The following is a 14,010-nucleotide window of genomic DNA, read 5'->3' on the forward strand; positions in this document are numbered from 1 at the left end:
CCCATCTCTCTCAATCCAAAACCACCGTGTGAAAAAAAAACTTCAAAATTTCAAAAGTATGCAATCACTTGAAAGACTTCTTCAAACCCCCTAATAGGCCTTTGAGTCCACTAGACTCTTCCTTCCTCTTGCGGCTCGTGGCCCCACTTCTGCGTTCGGTCTCGCTTCGACGTGGACGCTGGCGTTCTTCGCCGCGTTCGCGTTCGCGTGGTCGATCAGACTCGATACGTCGACCTACTGGTCTTTCCTTTTCATTGACTGATACATGACGGACTTTTGGTCGCTCTTCAAGTCCTGTATCGCGTCTCGAGCGGCGGCGATCACGATGTTCGTTGGAGGAGGAAGATGGTACTCCAACGACTCCGGCGGCATCTTCAATGAGTGGTGACTCGTCCTGGAAGACTGGTTCTGGCTCAAGCTCGGGCTCGGGATCGGGCTCAAAAGGTTCAGGAGGGGGTGCTCCCAGTTCTTCAACCTGTGATGCGAATGATACACCACCGTCCCGACCACCGGACATTTCGTTGTCGCGAGGTCTCTGAGAGCGGCGCATTTCCTTGCGTCGGTAGTACTCATCTTCTTCCTCTGCTGACTGAAACACACGACGTGGGCGCTGGGTGTTTGATTCACGTCTGCTTCTATGTACACGCTCCCGGTGACGGCCATCACTTGAGGAATGATGACTGCTCGAAGGTCGCTCTTTCTCTTTTTGAGGTGATCGTGTAGCTGTCTTCGGCCGTTCGATTATTTCTGTTCGGATCCTGGTAGTAGACTTGGAAGACCTTGGTGGTGTCACCGCTTCAGGTTTTGATCGTCCAAATATACCACCGAACAGACCGCCACGCTTGACATTGGGAGGAGGCTCGCGTGTACTCAGTCTTCGGCGAGGAGCGCTGCGATGGGTTTCTTCTACAACAGGCGGAGGAGTCAGACGACGGGCTTCGAAGATCTCTTCGTCAACCTCTGCTACTCTTCGAGCAACGTCACGTGGTACTTCGACTGGCTCCGCTATATGTGTTGATTCCAGCGTTGCACTTCTCTCTCGTCCACCTCTCCGCTGCCGTCGTAACATCTTAGCTTCTAAGGCTTCCAGCTCCAGCTTCTCGATTCTTTCGAGTTCTAGACGCCTAGCTTCTTTTTCAGCTTCGTGTTTTGCTCGTCTCTTTTCGTGCCGAATGCGCCTCTCTTCCTCTGCTTTAGCCATCTTCCTTTCCTCATGGGCTCGCCGACGCTCCTGCTCAGCACGAATCAAATCTTCTTCCGCTTGCTTGGCAGCACGACGACGTTCTCGGCGCGCTTGTCGCTGTGCTTCCTCTTCAGCCTCGACCCGCGCAACTTCTTCCGCTGCAAGACGTTGCTTCTCTGCCCTTCGTAACTCGTGACGTCGACGCCTTTCCGCCTCATGCTCCATCTCCTCTAGTATTTGGCGCTTACTCTGCTTTTCCTCCGTTTTGCTCTCACGCTGACGGCTCGAGCGATGCTCTGGGTAGGCTCGTTCTCTGTCGTTGGTGCTGTGCGATTTCTCGGGTTCACGTACCCGCTCTTTGCCTCGCGCTGGGTCTCGCTCCGTGATACTATCCCGGCGCTTAGTCTTAGGACTTCCTGCGAGCTTCCCTGTAGCGAGACTAAAAAGAGTAGGTCGCTCTTTGGCGCTTGTTTCGCTTTCATGTCTCCGGTTAGATGAGTGTTTGCTATCGCGCTGTGTATGCGAATGTCGACGTCGTTGCTTTTCTCGGCTAGGTGTGTCAAGTGCAGGCCCGTCAACGATTGCGATTTCACGTTCTTTGGCTGTACTGTCAGCCACCGGAAGTGGAGCCGGTGGCTCAGACACCTCCGCCACACCAATCGCTCTTTCACCAGCGCTTACTGCCTCAATCGTGGGCTCAAGTTCCTCTTCTTGTTTCGCAGGTTCCTGGATGAACGTTTCGACAAACACTGTCTCCGGTGTGGGAACAACGGTTTCTGGCTCGACATCTGGTAACGCAAGCGTCGCGTCTTCTTCCTCGACTTCAGGCTCAGGTGCAACGCCAACATCTGGTGAGTTTTCGACTTCTGGTGAAATATCTGGTTCTGGCGCTGCGTCGACCTCAGCTTCTGGCTCAGCTTCCGGCTCCGGCTCAGCTTCCGGCTCTGGTTCTGGCTCTGCTATGGGCTCTGCAACTGGTTCAGGTTCTTCAGAAACCAGCTGGGGCTCAGCTTCTGGCTCAGCTTCTGGCTCTGGCTCTGGCTCTGGCTCTGGCTCTGGCTCTGGCTCAACCTCTGCTACTGGCTCTGCTACTGGTTCAGGTTCTTCAGTAACTGGCTCAGGCTCAGCTTCTGTGACTGGTGCTGACTCTGCTTCTGCTTCAGCTTCGGGCTCTGCTTCTGCGTCAGCTTCGGGCTCTGCTTCTGCGACTGGTTCAGGCTCTGCTCCAGGAACTGGCGCGGGCTCCTCAGGTTCAGGTTCAGGCGCCTCTTCAGGTCCAGGCGCTTCTTCAGGTCCAGGCGCTTCTTCAGGCTCTACTTCAACAACTGGTTCAGGCTCAGGTTCAGGTTCAGGCTCTACTTCAACAACTGGTTCAGGCTCAGGTTCAGGTTGAGCATCGGGAGCTGGTTCGGGCTCCTCTGGTGGCTCTGCTTGTGGTTCAGGCTCTGTTGGTTGTGGTACTTCAGAGATTGGTGATTCCTCTCCTTCTCCCTCTCCCTCTCCATCTTCCTCAGCTGGAGCCTCCTCGGAGACCCCAGGCTCCTCTGCAGGATCCCCAGCCGTTGCGTCTGCCTCCTGAATCTCGGCAGCATCTTCTGCTCGTGGCGATTCAGAAGCTACTGGGTCCGCAGACTCCTCAGGCGCCTCTTCTGGAGCGGGTGCAGGTCCCGTTGGTGCATCTGGAGCTGGCAGGTCGGCTTCTGGTGCCTCTTTTGGTTCCTGTGACTCTGCTGGAGCAGCATCCGATGTTGCTTCGCCTACAGCAGGTGCAGACTCCTCTGCTTCCTCATCTTTATCTTCTTCGTTTTCATCTGCTCCGTCTGCAATATCTGCATCGTCGGTAGGCGCGGCTGCTTCCTCCGCTGGCGGCTCTGGGGAGTCTCCAGATCCATCTTCTTCCGCGCGATCCTCGACCTCTTCCTCAGCTACCGTGGCATCATCTGCTGCTGGTTCCTCTTCATCCTGCGGTGCATCATCAGCGGTCGCTTCAGGGGCAGGTGCATCTTCTGATTTGTCGCCCTCTGGAGCATTTTCGTCTGCCACTTCAGGCTCTGGTTGCGTTGCTTGAGGTGTGGATTCGTCAGCGCCGGCTGTGTCCCCAGTCGCATCTGGCTGCGGCTCAGGAGCAGCCTCCCCTTCCTTCTCTTCCTCTACGTGGGTTGGTGTAGATTCCGGTACATTAGCTTCGATGGGAGTTGGTGAGTCTTCTGACGGTGGCTCATCGCCTTCAGCAGGAGTAACTTCTGTGTCAGTAATCAGCTCGGGGGTTTCCGTTGATTCCTCACTAGTCTTAGCCTCCTCGGATTCAGCTGGTGCAGATGCAGGCGCATCTTCCACGTCTGGCGTATCATTTCCACTGGTCTGTTCAGTCTCAGCCACTTCCCCCGCGGTTGGCGCTCTATCTTCAATCTCCGGTTGTGCGTCGGCCGCATTCTCAGTTATGGCTTCGCCCTCCTGTGCCTCAGACTCAGCTAGAGAGTCGCCTTCAGTGGAGGGCACGAAATTTTCGCTCTTGTCAGAAGTCATGCTATCTTGGTCTTCCTCGGGTGCCTCTGCAGGTGCAACCACGTCTGCAGATGCAGTCTCCTCTCCTTCAGATACTGAATCGGGGTCGGGTGCAGTCTCGGCTGCTTCAGCTGCAGGGAAATCCTCAGTGTCTTCAGGATTAGCAGTCCCCTCATCGGCGGGGTTGGCTGGTGTGGCATTTATTTCGGCTCCAGCCTTATCTTCAACATCCGGCGAGGTATCTGTCTGGTCCGAAGCAGCATCGGGTGAAGACGCAGCTGGTGATGCAGCTTCGTCGGACGGCGCTTCGATATCTTCCGATACTTCTGGTGGCGGTGGCTCTGCGATGTTCTCGGGTTCTAGGTCTTGCTGCTCCTCATCTGGCTTCGCTCCATCCACACTTGTCGACACTGTGCTCGCGCCATCATCAGAGCTCATGGTTGACGATGACGAATCGGACACGGAAGCTTCGGGATCTGGCTGATCCTCTAACTTTGAAATTGCGCTCTCTTCCACATCGACTGGCTCCGCACTGTTCTCGAGATCGACTTCAGATTCATGGCCCCCGTCGGAGCCAGTTGCCGAACTTGCAGCGTCGGAAGTATTCGGGCCATTTGTGATGGAAGATTCATCTTCACTGTGAGATTCTAGTTCCTCGTCATGTGCGCCGTCGTTATCGAGTGTCGTATCCTCGGCTGCAGAAGGTGATGTTTCTACAGGTAAATCATCCGGGATGGCCTACAGATTGTTAGCGTAATGCCCATGCTTACCAGTGTCACAACCCAAGAACATGGTTACAACGTCCATGCAGGGTCTCAAAGTTATTGTAGCACTTACCGCTTGTACAGCAGCCTCCCCAGCCATTTCTGTTGTTACGTTGGCTTTTTCAGCCTCTAATGTGATGATCGCTATGGCGACATCGTGACTGATTGCAACAGGTGTACCTTCAAGGTCAATTACCTCGCTGTCATCGAATTTTGAACAATTAATCTCGTCGGTGGGAGAAGATTCTGTGTCGATTCGGTGCTCTTCGGCAGCCTCACTTTCGATGGGCTCTAATGCTGTAGCAGTAGCTGGGATAGCCTCGCAACTTTCGTTTATCGGTTGCGCATTTGTTTCAGGTGGGTCTACCGGAGTCTGTCAGTGGCTTCTTATCGTAACCGATGCTTCATGTAACTAGTATAAAGTCTTGAAATCTCAACAACGACTGCAGGTGCATCGCATACAGGCACGCGACCGGCCGAGAAAAGTAACTTTGTGAAGTAACTTGACATGTCAAAAGGAAAAAAAGGTGGGATGCACGCCAAGAATAACGTGGCCGTTCTGTCATCCGTGTCCTGATTTGCGGCGCATCACCGAGATGCATTGGAGCCCGAAGTGTACCCAAGGAAGAAAGCGCAGACACGTGACTGGGAATGAAAGTGAAGCTTAAAGTAAATGTGCGGTGACGTAAGAAATGTGCTGGCGATGATCGAGAAACGTGCGTTAGTTAGCACTAACGCCCAATTGGGCGTCCCGTCGCCGCACCCTGAAACTCTATCGTGGCCCGACTCGCTGTATGCGTTGGACTATTGAGGAATACGTGGGAACGCGCAACTGGACCGAACGAGCCCAGGCAAAATGCTGAACATGTGCAGAGAGAAAAAAGGTACGTACCGGATCCCTGGTCGGATGTTTCCGCAGTCTCTGCTGGGAGAATCTCAGGCTGCTTGACTTCGTCAACGACTTCCGCGAGCTGAGGCTCGTCGGGAACATCTTCAACAGACTGTCCCGCAACATCATTAAACTTTTCGGTTGCTTGGTCCGTTTCATTTTCGTCTTCGTTTTGCTCGGTGACACTATCAGGTGGAGCCTCGTCTTGTGCTTTCGTTTCGGCTGTTTTCTCTTCAATCAGTAATGCATCTGCAACTGTCTCTTCCGCTACTGTAGGTGGTTCGACTTGTGCAGCTGCTTGAGCTTCATCAAAAGTTTGATGTTCCATTTCTGCATGATCTGCGGAACAAGCTTTCGTATCTGATGTACTAGTCTCAGTCGTAGCTGCGACAGTGTCTTGGGGGGACTGTACGTCGGCCTCCATTGCTCCTGGACCTTCAGCTACCGAATCTGCAATTTCATCTGGAGTAAAATGCTCGATTGAGGCGTTTGGACTTTCATCCAAAACTGTAGCGGAGACATCCTGGGAAGCCGGTGACTCTACTTCCACAGCATCTACATCGACTTGTGTCTCGATATCACATGCCTCAGCTTCTGCGTGTATTTCATCCACAACTGGCTCAGATGTAGCAACAGAGTCAGTGACTGAAGTATCAGTTACTTCCCCAGCCACGTCTGTCGGACCCACGCTCTGTTCGGCAGGTACCGACTGGTCGGTAGGTTCTGTGGTGTCCTCTGGCGACGAGGCATTGGCTGATCCATCGGTGACTTCTGTGACCATGCAAACTTCGGTGGCCTCAGCAGCCTCAGCGACTACTGAGGCTTCGACGCTTTCCGCAGCATCAGATTCTTCGTTGTGCTCGGGGATGTCTGCGGGAATCTCCGCCGCGTCGGGGGTATCTCCTGATATAGGATGAGGGCTCATTTCTTCAACGATTGTGGCCTCATCCTTACTGTCTGGGGCATCAGAAGTAATTTCCTTGGATGGCGAGCCCTCCGAAACATCAGCATTCACAGCTATAACTTCGCCTTGAGGACCATCTGGCCCATTCTCTTGAGGCTTAGACAGATCCGCCGGTGAGTCGGGTGATGTTGCGTCGATGGATGATTCGGCTGCCGCTGCAGTGATGGCGTCATCTGATGATGTTGTTTCAGTGGCGGTTTGCTCGATGAGCTCGGCTTGCTCAGTATGCAACTCATCGTTTGATATTTCCTCTAGTGCATTGGCGACAGCTTCAACTTCAACACTGACATCACAACTGGTGTCTTCTGCTGCTTCAGGCAGAGTAGCATCTTCTACATCCTCCGACTCGCTTTCGCTGCACTTATGGTCGCTCGCACCAGAAACAGCTTCGGCATCAAGTTTTGAGTCAACAACGTCAGAGCTCGCTTCGGGAGATGCCGGGGTCTTATCTGGTACATCTTCCTTTGCAGCATCAGTAGCAGACGTGTCTTCGGTGTTAGTAGCCATGTTCTCAGTCACAGCTTCAGACTGGAAGCAATCATCTGGTGCGGCAACTGCCGCCTTTTCACCATCTTTTGACTCTGCAATGACAGCCTCTGGCTCATCTGTAGAAATATTTCTGAGAGCCTCTTGTTCTGGTTGGATAGGCTCGTCAGGAACCGGTTCTGCAGATGAGGCGTCTGCGGCCGGCTCCTGCGCTTCCTCGGTTGCAACATCTGCTCGAGAGACTTCCTCCGTGGCTGTATCTTGCGGCTCAACTGACTCCTCATCGACCTGTGCGACATCTGTTGCAGCTGGCCCCGCATCTGTAGAGTCATTGCTAGCTGCAAGGATGTCGTCTTCGTTGGGGTTCACGGCAGAGTCTGAAGTAGCTTCCGGTGTGCTTACTTCATCAGCTGGGGCGCACTCGGTAGATGGAGCGTCGGCGGCATCGGCCGCTTCTTCCAACTTTGATTCATTACTCGACCCGCTGGTTTCTGCTGCGGGAGGAGACGGCTTGGAGGGTGACGCTTCGTCGATGCCGGGAGTAACATCAGCCACATGACTCTCATCTATTGAAGGAGACTGATCAGCGGCGGAAGTTTCCTCAGCGGCAGGAGTCTCAGCGGTAGATGTTTCCTCAGCAGTATCAGTCTCAGCAGCAGCAGGACTTCCAGCAACAGAACTCTCAGCAGGAGCTTCCTCAGCAGCATCAGTCTCAGCAACAGGAGTTTCAAGAGCAGGAGTCTCAGCAGCAGGAGCCTCCTCAACAGCAGAAGGAGTCTCCTCGACAGCAGTAGCTTCGCCGACTGCAGGAATTTCATCGCTAGGAAGAGCTTCATTAACGCTCTGTGTGCTCTCTTCCAATATCGACTGTTTAGAATTAGTTTCCTCTGCAGCTGTCATGGCTGCTTCCTTGTCTTGTGGCGCCTCGACAGCATCAGCAACTTTAACGACGGCTGTAGCTTCGGCACCCGTCGTCACCTCGTCCGTCATCACTGCGTCGTCAGGAGTGGGATTTTCGACAGACGCTTCTTTGGGTGTCGAATCAGGCTCAGCCACAGCATCTGGAGTTGGAAGAGTAGCTTCACCTTGCTCTCCTGTTGGCTCGGATGGTGGCTCTCCTGTTGGCTTAGATGGAGGCTCTGGTGCTGGTTCAGACGTGGGCTCTGGTGCTGACTCTGCTGTTGGTTCAGACGCGGGTTCTGATATTGGCTTGTCAGAAGCTGGCTCAGGTGCTGGCCCAGGTGCTGGCTCGAATGAAGGCTCTGCTGAAGACTCTGCTGAAGACTCTGCTGAAGACTCTGCTGAAGACTCTGCTGAAGACTCTGCTGAAGACTCTGCTGCTGGCTCTGCTGCTGGCTCGGACACTGGTTCTACTACTGACTCAGACGTCGTCTCTGCTGCTGGCTCAGATGACGACTCTGCTGTTGGCTCGGGTGGAGGCTCTGCTGCTGGTTCAGTTGTTGTCTCAGACACTGGCTCTGCCGCCGCCTCTCCCGCCGACTCAGACACTGTCTCAGCTACCAGCTCAGGAGGTGGCAACGACGGTTCTCCAGAAGCCTCTACAACTTCGACAGACTGTTCAGGTGGTGATGATGACGATTCATCCAAGGCCTCTCCGGCCGCTGGAGCATCTTCAGTCGACGATCCTGTCTCAACGACTGGCTCATCTGCTGGGCCTTCTCCACTCTCAACAGAGGTTTCGCTTACGGCCACACTGCCTGTGTCCGAAGTATGCTCGCTATTTGAAGAGATTGCATCGGATGCATCTTCGTCGACGTGGGGAGGGTTATCGGCTGGAGGTGAATCCTGATCGGCTGCGGGCTCTGGTGTTGGTGGTGGTAGAACATCTGTATCAGCTGATGGAGTCGAATCTACTGGTTCAGAAACCTCAGGTTGAGATGCCTCAGGCTCAGATACTATAGGCTGAGCAACTTCAGGCTCAGATACTTCAGGTGCAGATACCTCAGCAGCAGGCTTAGCAGGAGTACCTCCTTCTTCTGCACTGATAGCCTGGGGCTCAGCAGGAGGATCAGATGGGGTATCGTCATTAGAGGTCATCTCAGCCGTCGCGTCTTTCGCCAGCTCGACCGGTTCAGCAACAGATACAGCCGAAACATCCTCCGCTCCTGACTTGGCCTCCGACGGCGGCGTGCTGCCACTCTTATTCGCAGTCTTGCTCTTAGTCTTCTTGTCGTCCTTCTTCTTGCTCCACCCCGTAGCTTTGCTAGCTTTCTTGGACGGATGCGTCGGCGATTCGGCCTCGAGGATCGGCTTTTCAATCGAAGAAACGGAGAGCGTGGATCCTCTTCGCTCCGTCTTCTTCATGATACTCACGGGATTGACGACTTTGGGCTTATCCTCCTTGGGCGGCGGTGGCGGCGAGGACGTCTTGGGCGGAGCTGTGTCTCTGATACGTACGAATGCAGTCGGTTTGCCCTTGTTGATCATCACCTTCTTCCTCTTCTTGGCACTTCCTGCGTCTGGGTCTTTCGTGTCAGAAGAAAAGCGGACAAATTTGTCAACCGGGGATCTGGGGGGCTCTTGAGCGGCCTGCTCGGACTCACCACTCTTCACGGCGTCGATAACAACGGGCTCAGGCACAGGCGAGGGATCCAAGGGCGGAGGTGGGGGCGCTGAATCACTAGTCACTGGTTGTTCAGTCGTTGTGTCAATCTCCTCAGCAGGTGGCGGCGAAGCAAGCTCTGCGTCTGTCGTAGCAGCCGCAGGGCTGTTGGAACCAGGTGGTTCATCCTTGACATCCGGTGCCCCCGTATTGACTCCAGCCTGTTTCCCTGCTTGTGCTGAGTCATCGGATGCCTGTGCGTTTGGTGAGTCTGGAGAGGCATCAGGAGAGGGAGGTGAGAGTGAAGTTGGGGGAGATGTGAGTGTGTCTTCTGGACAGGGAGGCGCTTCAGGAGAGACTGCTTCCAGGCTAGGTGGTGGAGGTACCTCAGGTGTTGGTGAAGCGGCTTCGGAAGGGCCCTGAGCCACTGATGTGTCTGGTGTAATGGGTATGCCTCCTGTGTTCACAACGATTAATGATGCAATTCGAGATTTTCAAGCTACCCAAGCATACCTGCTTGATCATCATCGTCTTTGTTATCGTTACCTTTCTCTTGGACGGCAGTGGGATATATCGGATTTCGAGGCAAAATTATTGGGTTGTGTGCGTAAGGCTGTTGGGGAGGGGCCACGGCAACATAGTAGCCTTTCGTGGTGTCTGGCTTGGCCCCAGTGTATGGATTGATCGACCAAGACGAGATGGATACATTTGGGAACTGACGTCCGGCCATTGTGAGATTGGAAAGATCCAATGCAGTGTTTCGAGGGTTAGTGCTCTGTTAAGCTGTGCAACACGCTATATCTGTGGCCTTGTCCGCTCCATGGTTGAGTAAGTCAAAGGGGTGATACACAATGGCGATATCAAACGTGGAGTGTGGAGACAGGTATGCAGAGGCGAATGAAACCACAGATTTTGACCGGATGGAAGGCATTAGACATGTGGGGATGCAATGTGCGTGGCGCAAATGGGCGGAGATTGGGTTTGTGACGAAATCGCGGAGAGGAGAGGCAGAGCCAGATGCAGGTTAATTGTCACGAGACATGGTGCGAGGAATCGCAATGAGGAAGCCTCGCGCAGATTTGTCGCATCGGCCCTGTAAGCCTCATGTTGTCTGGCTCTCTGTGCTCAGGTTGGGCAGGCAAGCTTGGCCAGCCGCCAGACTCATCCCATTGGACCACGTAGGGAGACATAGTTCGCTCAATGTGAAGAATAGAGATTCCGGCAGGTGGGTTCTCGTAACCGATGGTATCGTGATCATTGGTTCGATGTCAGGTTTAGCTGCAGATGCGTCACCAACACGGAGCGTGGTGCATCGTCCATGGTTACTCTTGAGAGGCCAAAATTGGCGGCCAGCGGAGCCTGGCGCACGCGGGATCTTGGGTCCGCCAGCCCACGCGGATCACCATCCACCGAGATGCTCTTGGGCGCCCAAAGATAGGGCAGGGTCTGCAATGCAAGGGCGCGCATCAAGAAGAGACGGCTAAGTTGCAAACCTGAGCGAGTTGATGAAGTGAAGTGACGTGGCCATGGATGGGCTGGCGGGGAAGAGGGTGGCGGCGCTATCGTACCTAGGTACGGTAAGCGACGGTCATTCTCGATCCGTCCCGAAGCTCGCGCTGTCCTACTCTGCCGTCTCCGCTGCGTAACGTATATTGCACACCCCTCGAACGCTTGCTCGGTGTGCAACCAAGCGGGGGGTGATGTACAGCGGCTATCGAGGGTCCCCACAGACGACACTGGACTGGATTGAATGAGCGAATCTCGTGCGGACCGATGCAGCGCAATCGCCGACGCGAGCATGGTGAGCACTGAGGGAATTTCATGCTGGTACCGTACGTACGTGTTCGCATGTGAGTGATCAGTGCCCCACTGAGCGATATAGAAGGGAGATAAGGGCTTCTAGAATGATGTCAAATCATGGCGAATCACATTGGCTGGAGTCGATCGCAGTTGGTTGCTCCCGATGGAGCGATGGCGTCACTGCAGTGTCGAGAGGATGTCTTGATTCTTGATTCATGTCACGTGAATGTCATGTGAATGATTCATGTCACATGGGTGTATCTGTACTTACATGAGAAGGCCAAGTATACAGAGTGTGGTTTCTCTATCTAGTTGGTAGGAGTTTGATACTTCATTGTTGTGGGCTTACCATGCGCTTCCCCCAACATCTCCGTACTGCACCGTGACATTGCTATTGTCTGCGTACACAAGACATGATATGAGAGCTCTACTCCCAGATGTGCAATTGGCCAAAACTGCCATCTCAGATTCATATGAATGAGTGAGGGTGAGAAAAGGAGTTCAGTATACAGCGACAGGAGGGGTCCTTTGCTGGGGCTGGAGCGTGAGGTGATGGAGGAATTGATAACAATGTTGAGGATTTTGAAAACATTTGTGGTTTGAAGTTGTACCATGCATCATTATAGCCCAAAATATCGCACTCAAAGGAGCATCCAATCCACGCCCACCGTCCACATTTCCCCAGCAATGTCAATCTCCCACGCCGGCGCCCGTATACCCAGCAGCACCCCTTTGCTCAGCTTGACTCCCGTCTTGCCCCTCGCTCCCCCGACCCCAGCCAGCAAAAGCCCCACGAGGCTGTCTTCATGACGCACGCTGCCAGACTTCGAAGTATTGGACCGCTCATCCACCAACTCCCCCGTTACAAAGACGATTCCACCCGGAAAACACTCGACACTACTTGCACCCCCATCCCCACCGGCATCCACAGCTGCACCTCCCACCTCCCTAACCCTCACACGCAACTTGACTCCATCCTCCCTCTCGCGCCCCCACACCACACTGCCACCAGCACTTCGCTCCTGGGCCGCAAACCCTGCATTCGCCGCCTCGATGATCCAGGTCGTCATTGTGGAAGCGAGACCGTCGGGGATGTATTTCGCGGATTTGCGCGAAGGAGAGAAGATTTCGGGGAGGGGTTTGGAGGGTTTGGGAGGCGAGGTTGGGTGGGGTGGGAGGATGAATTGGGGCCGTTGGTGGTGGTGAGGTTTGAGCAGGGTATTGGATGTGTTAGGGAGAGAAGGGGCTGGGGTGCGTGGTATGGGGGGGGCTTTGAAGCGATGGGATGTTTGAGGGAGGGGTGTTTGCGGCGTTGGGGCTTGGGGATGCGAGGACGAGCCGAGTGGGGAGATGCGGCGGCGCTTGTGGTTTGAAGGCGCGAAGAGCATTTCTTCGGAGGAATCCTGGTCGACTTGCGTATTGGAGTTGGTCAATGGACTGGAATTCTCAATGGATTGTGCTACGCTTTCGCCGTGGAGGTCTTCCTGGGTGGCCGCTGCGCTGGACTGTGACGAGTCTTGTATGCTTTCAACGCGTTCCCACTTCCGCCGCGGCTTTGGTCGCGGTGTCTCTTGTGAAAGCACATTGGTGGTTTGCGTTTCATGTTCCTCCTCTGTGGCCTTCACGGGTGCTTCCACACTTGGCGCGGCTCGTGGAGGCGGAATGACGAATCGTCTTGCGGACGTGACTTTCTTCCATTGTGTATCAGGCGTAGGCGCTTGCAGCGTTCGAAGCGCAGGTTTTGGCGTCTGGACAGCCAAGACGTTGCGCAGTCCTGATTGTAGTTTTTGCCTTGGCTGTTGCGCGGCGGTCGCACGAGGAGCTAGGAAGCGGTGCGGGGAGGGGGTTTCGGTGGGCATAGTCGCAGCATCGTTTATGAGCTTGTTGGCAGTCGGAAGGAAGTCAAGGTGAGTGCAGCATATGCTTTGACGCGTGCTTTGGCATCATGGCGACGATGTCATGACGACTCATGAGACGACACGGGCCGCGACACGTCTGGCGCGAAAACACGAAAACGCGGTGTCACGGGATTGCCCCACTCCTGCCGCGCGACGATTGTGGACAGGCGCCATGCTTCTTTTGGGGGCGATCCAAGCCATGCTTGATATTTTTGCTTTTAAGAGATGCCTCTATTATCTACACTGACATGAGCCTATTTTTGTTTGTTCCTTCGTCTCATGTGAGACCGCGGTACTCATTTATCGAATTTATTGAGAACGTATGTGTTGACGGAAGAGGCCGATCATCACTGTGAGGCTTGAGCCATCGCCAGCCACGCACTTTTGCATTTGGCAGGTATTGCGGTCGCTCCTACCAGGACCAGGTACCTACTCTACACCCAGGCAGTGTTCCAGCCCAGCTGTCGGTGGAATGGAGTTTCAAGATGGGCTGGCATTCTAGCATACTGATTCACTTTGAAAATGCGTGCATGTGTGATGAGAAAGTCATCCGGCATCCAGCATCAACCATGCAATGGCCATGGATTCCTGGCTGTCGGCAATACATATGACCCAGGACCCATTCATGATCTTTGTACACAAGTGACCTCTTCCATGTCTATACCCATTTCGGCCAATAAGACTCGGCCCATTGCCGGTACGCCAAACATGGCACACTCGCGGTGTTCCAGCCACGAAGATTTCCAAAGCGGAAGATGCATGTAAACAAATCAAGCCAAAGCGGGCGGAGAGGGATGAACCCAACTGGAATTGATCGTGCGACTGGGGCGCGGGAGATGCACGATGACCCTTGTTGCGTCGGCTGGGTGCCTGGTCAACGACAAGCCTAGGTGGTGTCAACTGGCGCGCAAATGGAGAAACCAGAACCATGAACAAGACATGTTTCGCGATTGTTGAG

At 54.3% G+C, this 14,010-nt stretch overlaps 2 protein-coding genes across 2 annotated transcripts; both read right to left on the reverse strand.

Annotated features, from left to right (window-relative positions):
- Positions 1 to 64: 64 nt before the first annotated feature.
- IAQ61_003251 (uncharacterized protein) lies at positions 65 to 10,084 on the reverse strand (the record flags this gene model as incomplete). The annotated part of the gene is made up of 6 exons (XM_066095908.1): positions 65 to 4,426; positions 4,526 to 4,815; positions 5,345 to 9,271; positions 9,356 to 9,608; positions 9,741 to 9,811; positions 9,868 to 10,084. The coding sequence occupies 6 exons, from the start codon at positions 10,082 to 10,084 to the stop codon at positions 65 to 67; spliced, it is 9,120 nt and encodes a 3,039-aa protein (XP_065954153.1).
- A 524-nt stretch (positions 10,085 to 10,608) lies between these two features.
- Positions 10,609 to 13,089, reverse strand: IAQ61_003252 (uncharacterized protein; the record flags this gene model as incomplete). The annotated part of the gene is made up of 4 exons (XM_066095909.1): positions 12,490 to 13,089; positions 11,823 to 11,970; positions 11,504 to 11,609; positions 10,609 to 11,162 (listed from the first exon to the last, which is right to left on the reverse strand). Exons 1-4 carry the CDS (start codon positions 13,011 to 13,013, stop codon positions 10,609 to 10,611), a joined length of 1,332 nt encoding a protein of 443 aa, XP_065954154.1. The 5' UTR covers positions 13,014 to 13,089.
- Positions 13,090 to 14,010: the final 921 nt, after the last annotated feature.

The sequence above is a fragment of the Plenodomus lingam genome (genome assembly GCF_022343315.1).
Source record: "Plenodomus lingam strain CAN1 chromosome Unknown contig_17, whole genome shotgun sequence".
NCBI lineage: Eukaryota > Fungi > Ascomycota > Dothideomycetes > Pleosporales > Leptosphaeriaceae > Plenodomus > Plenodomus lingam.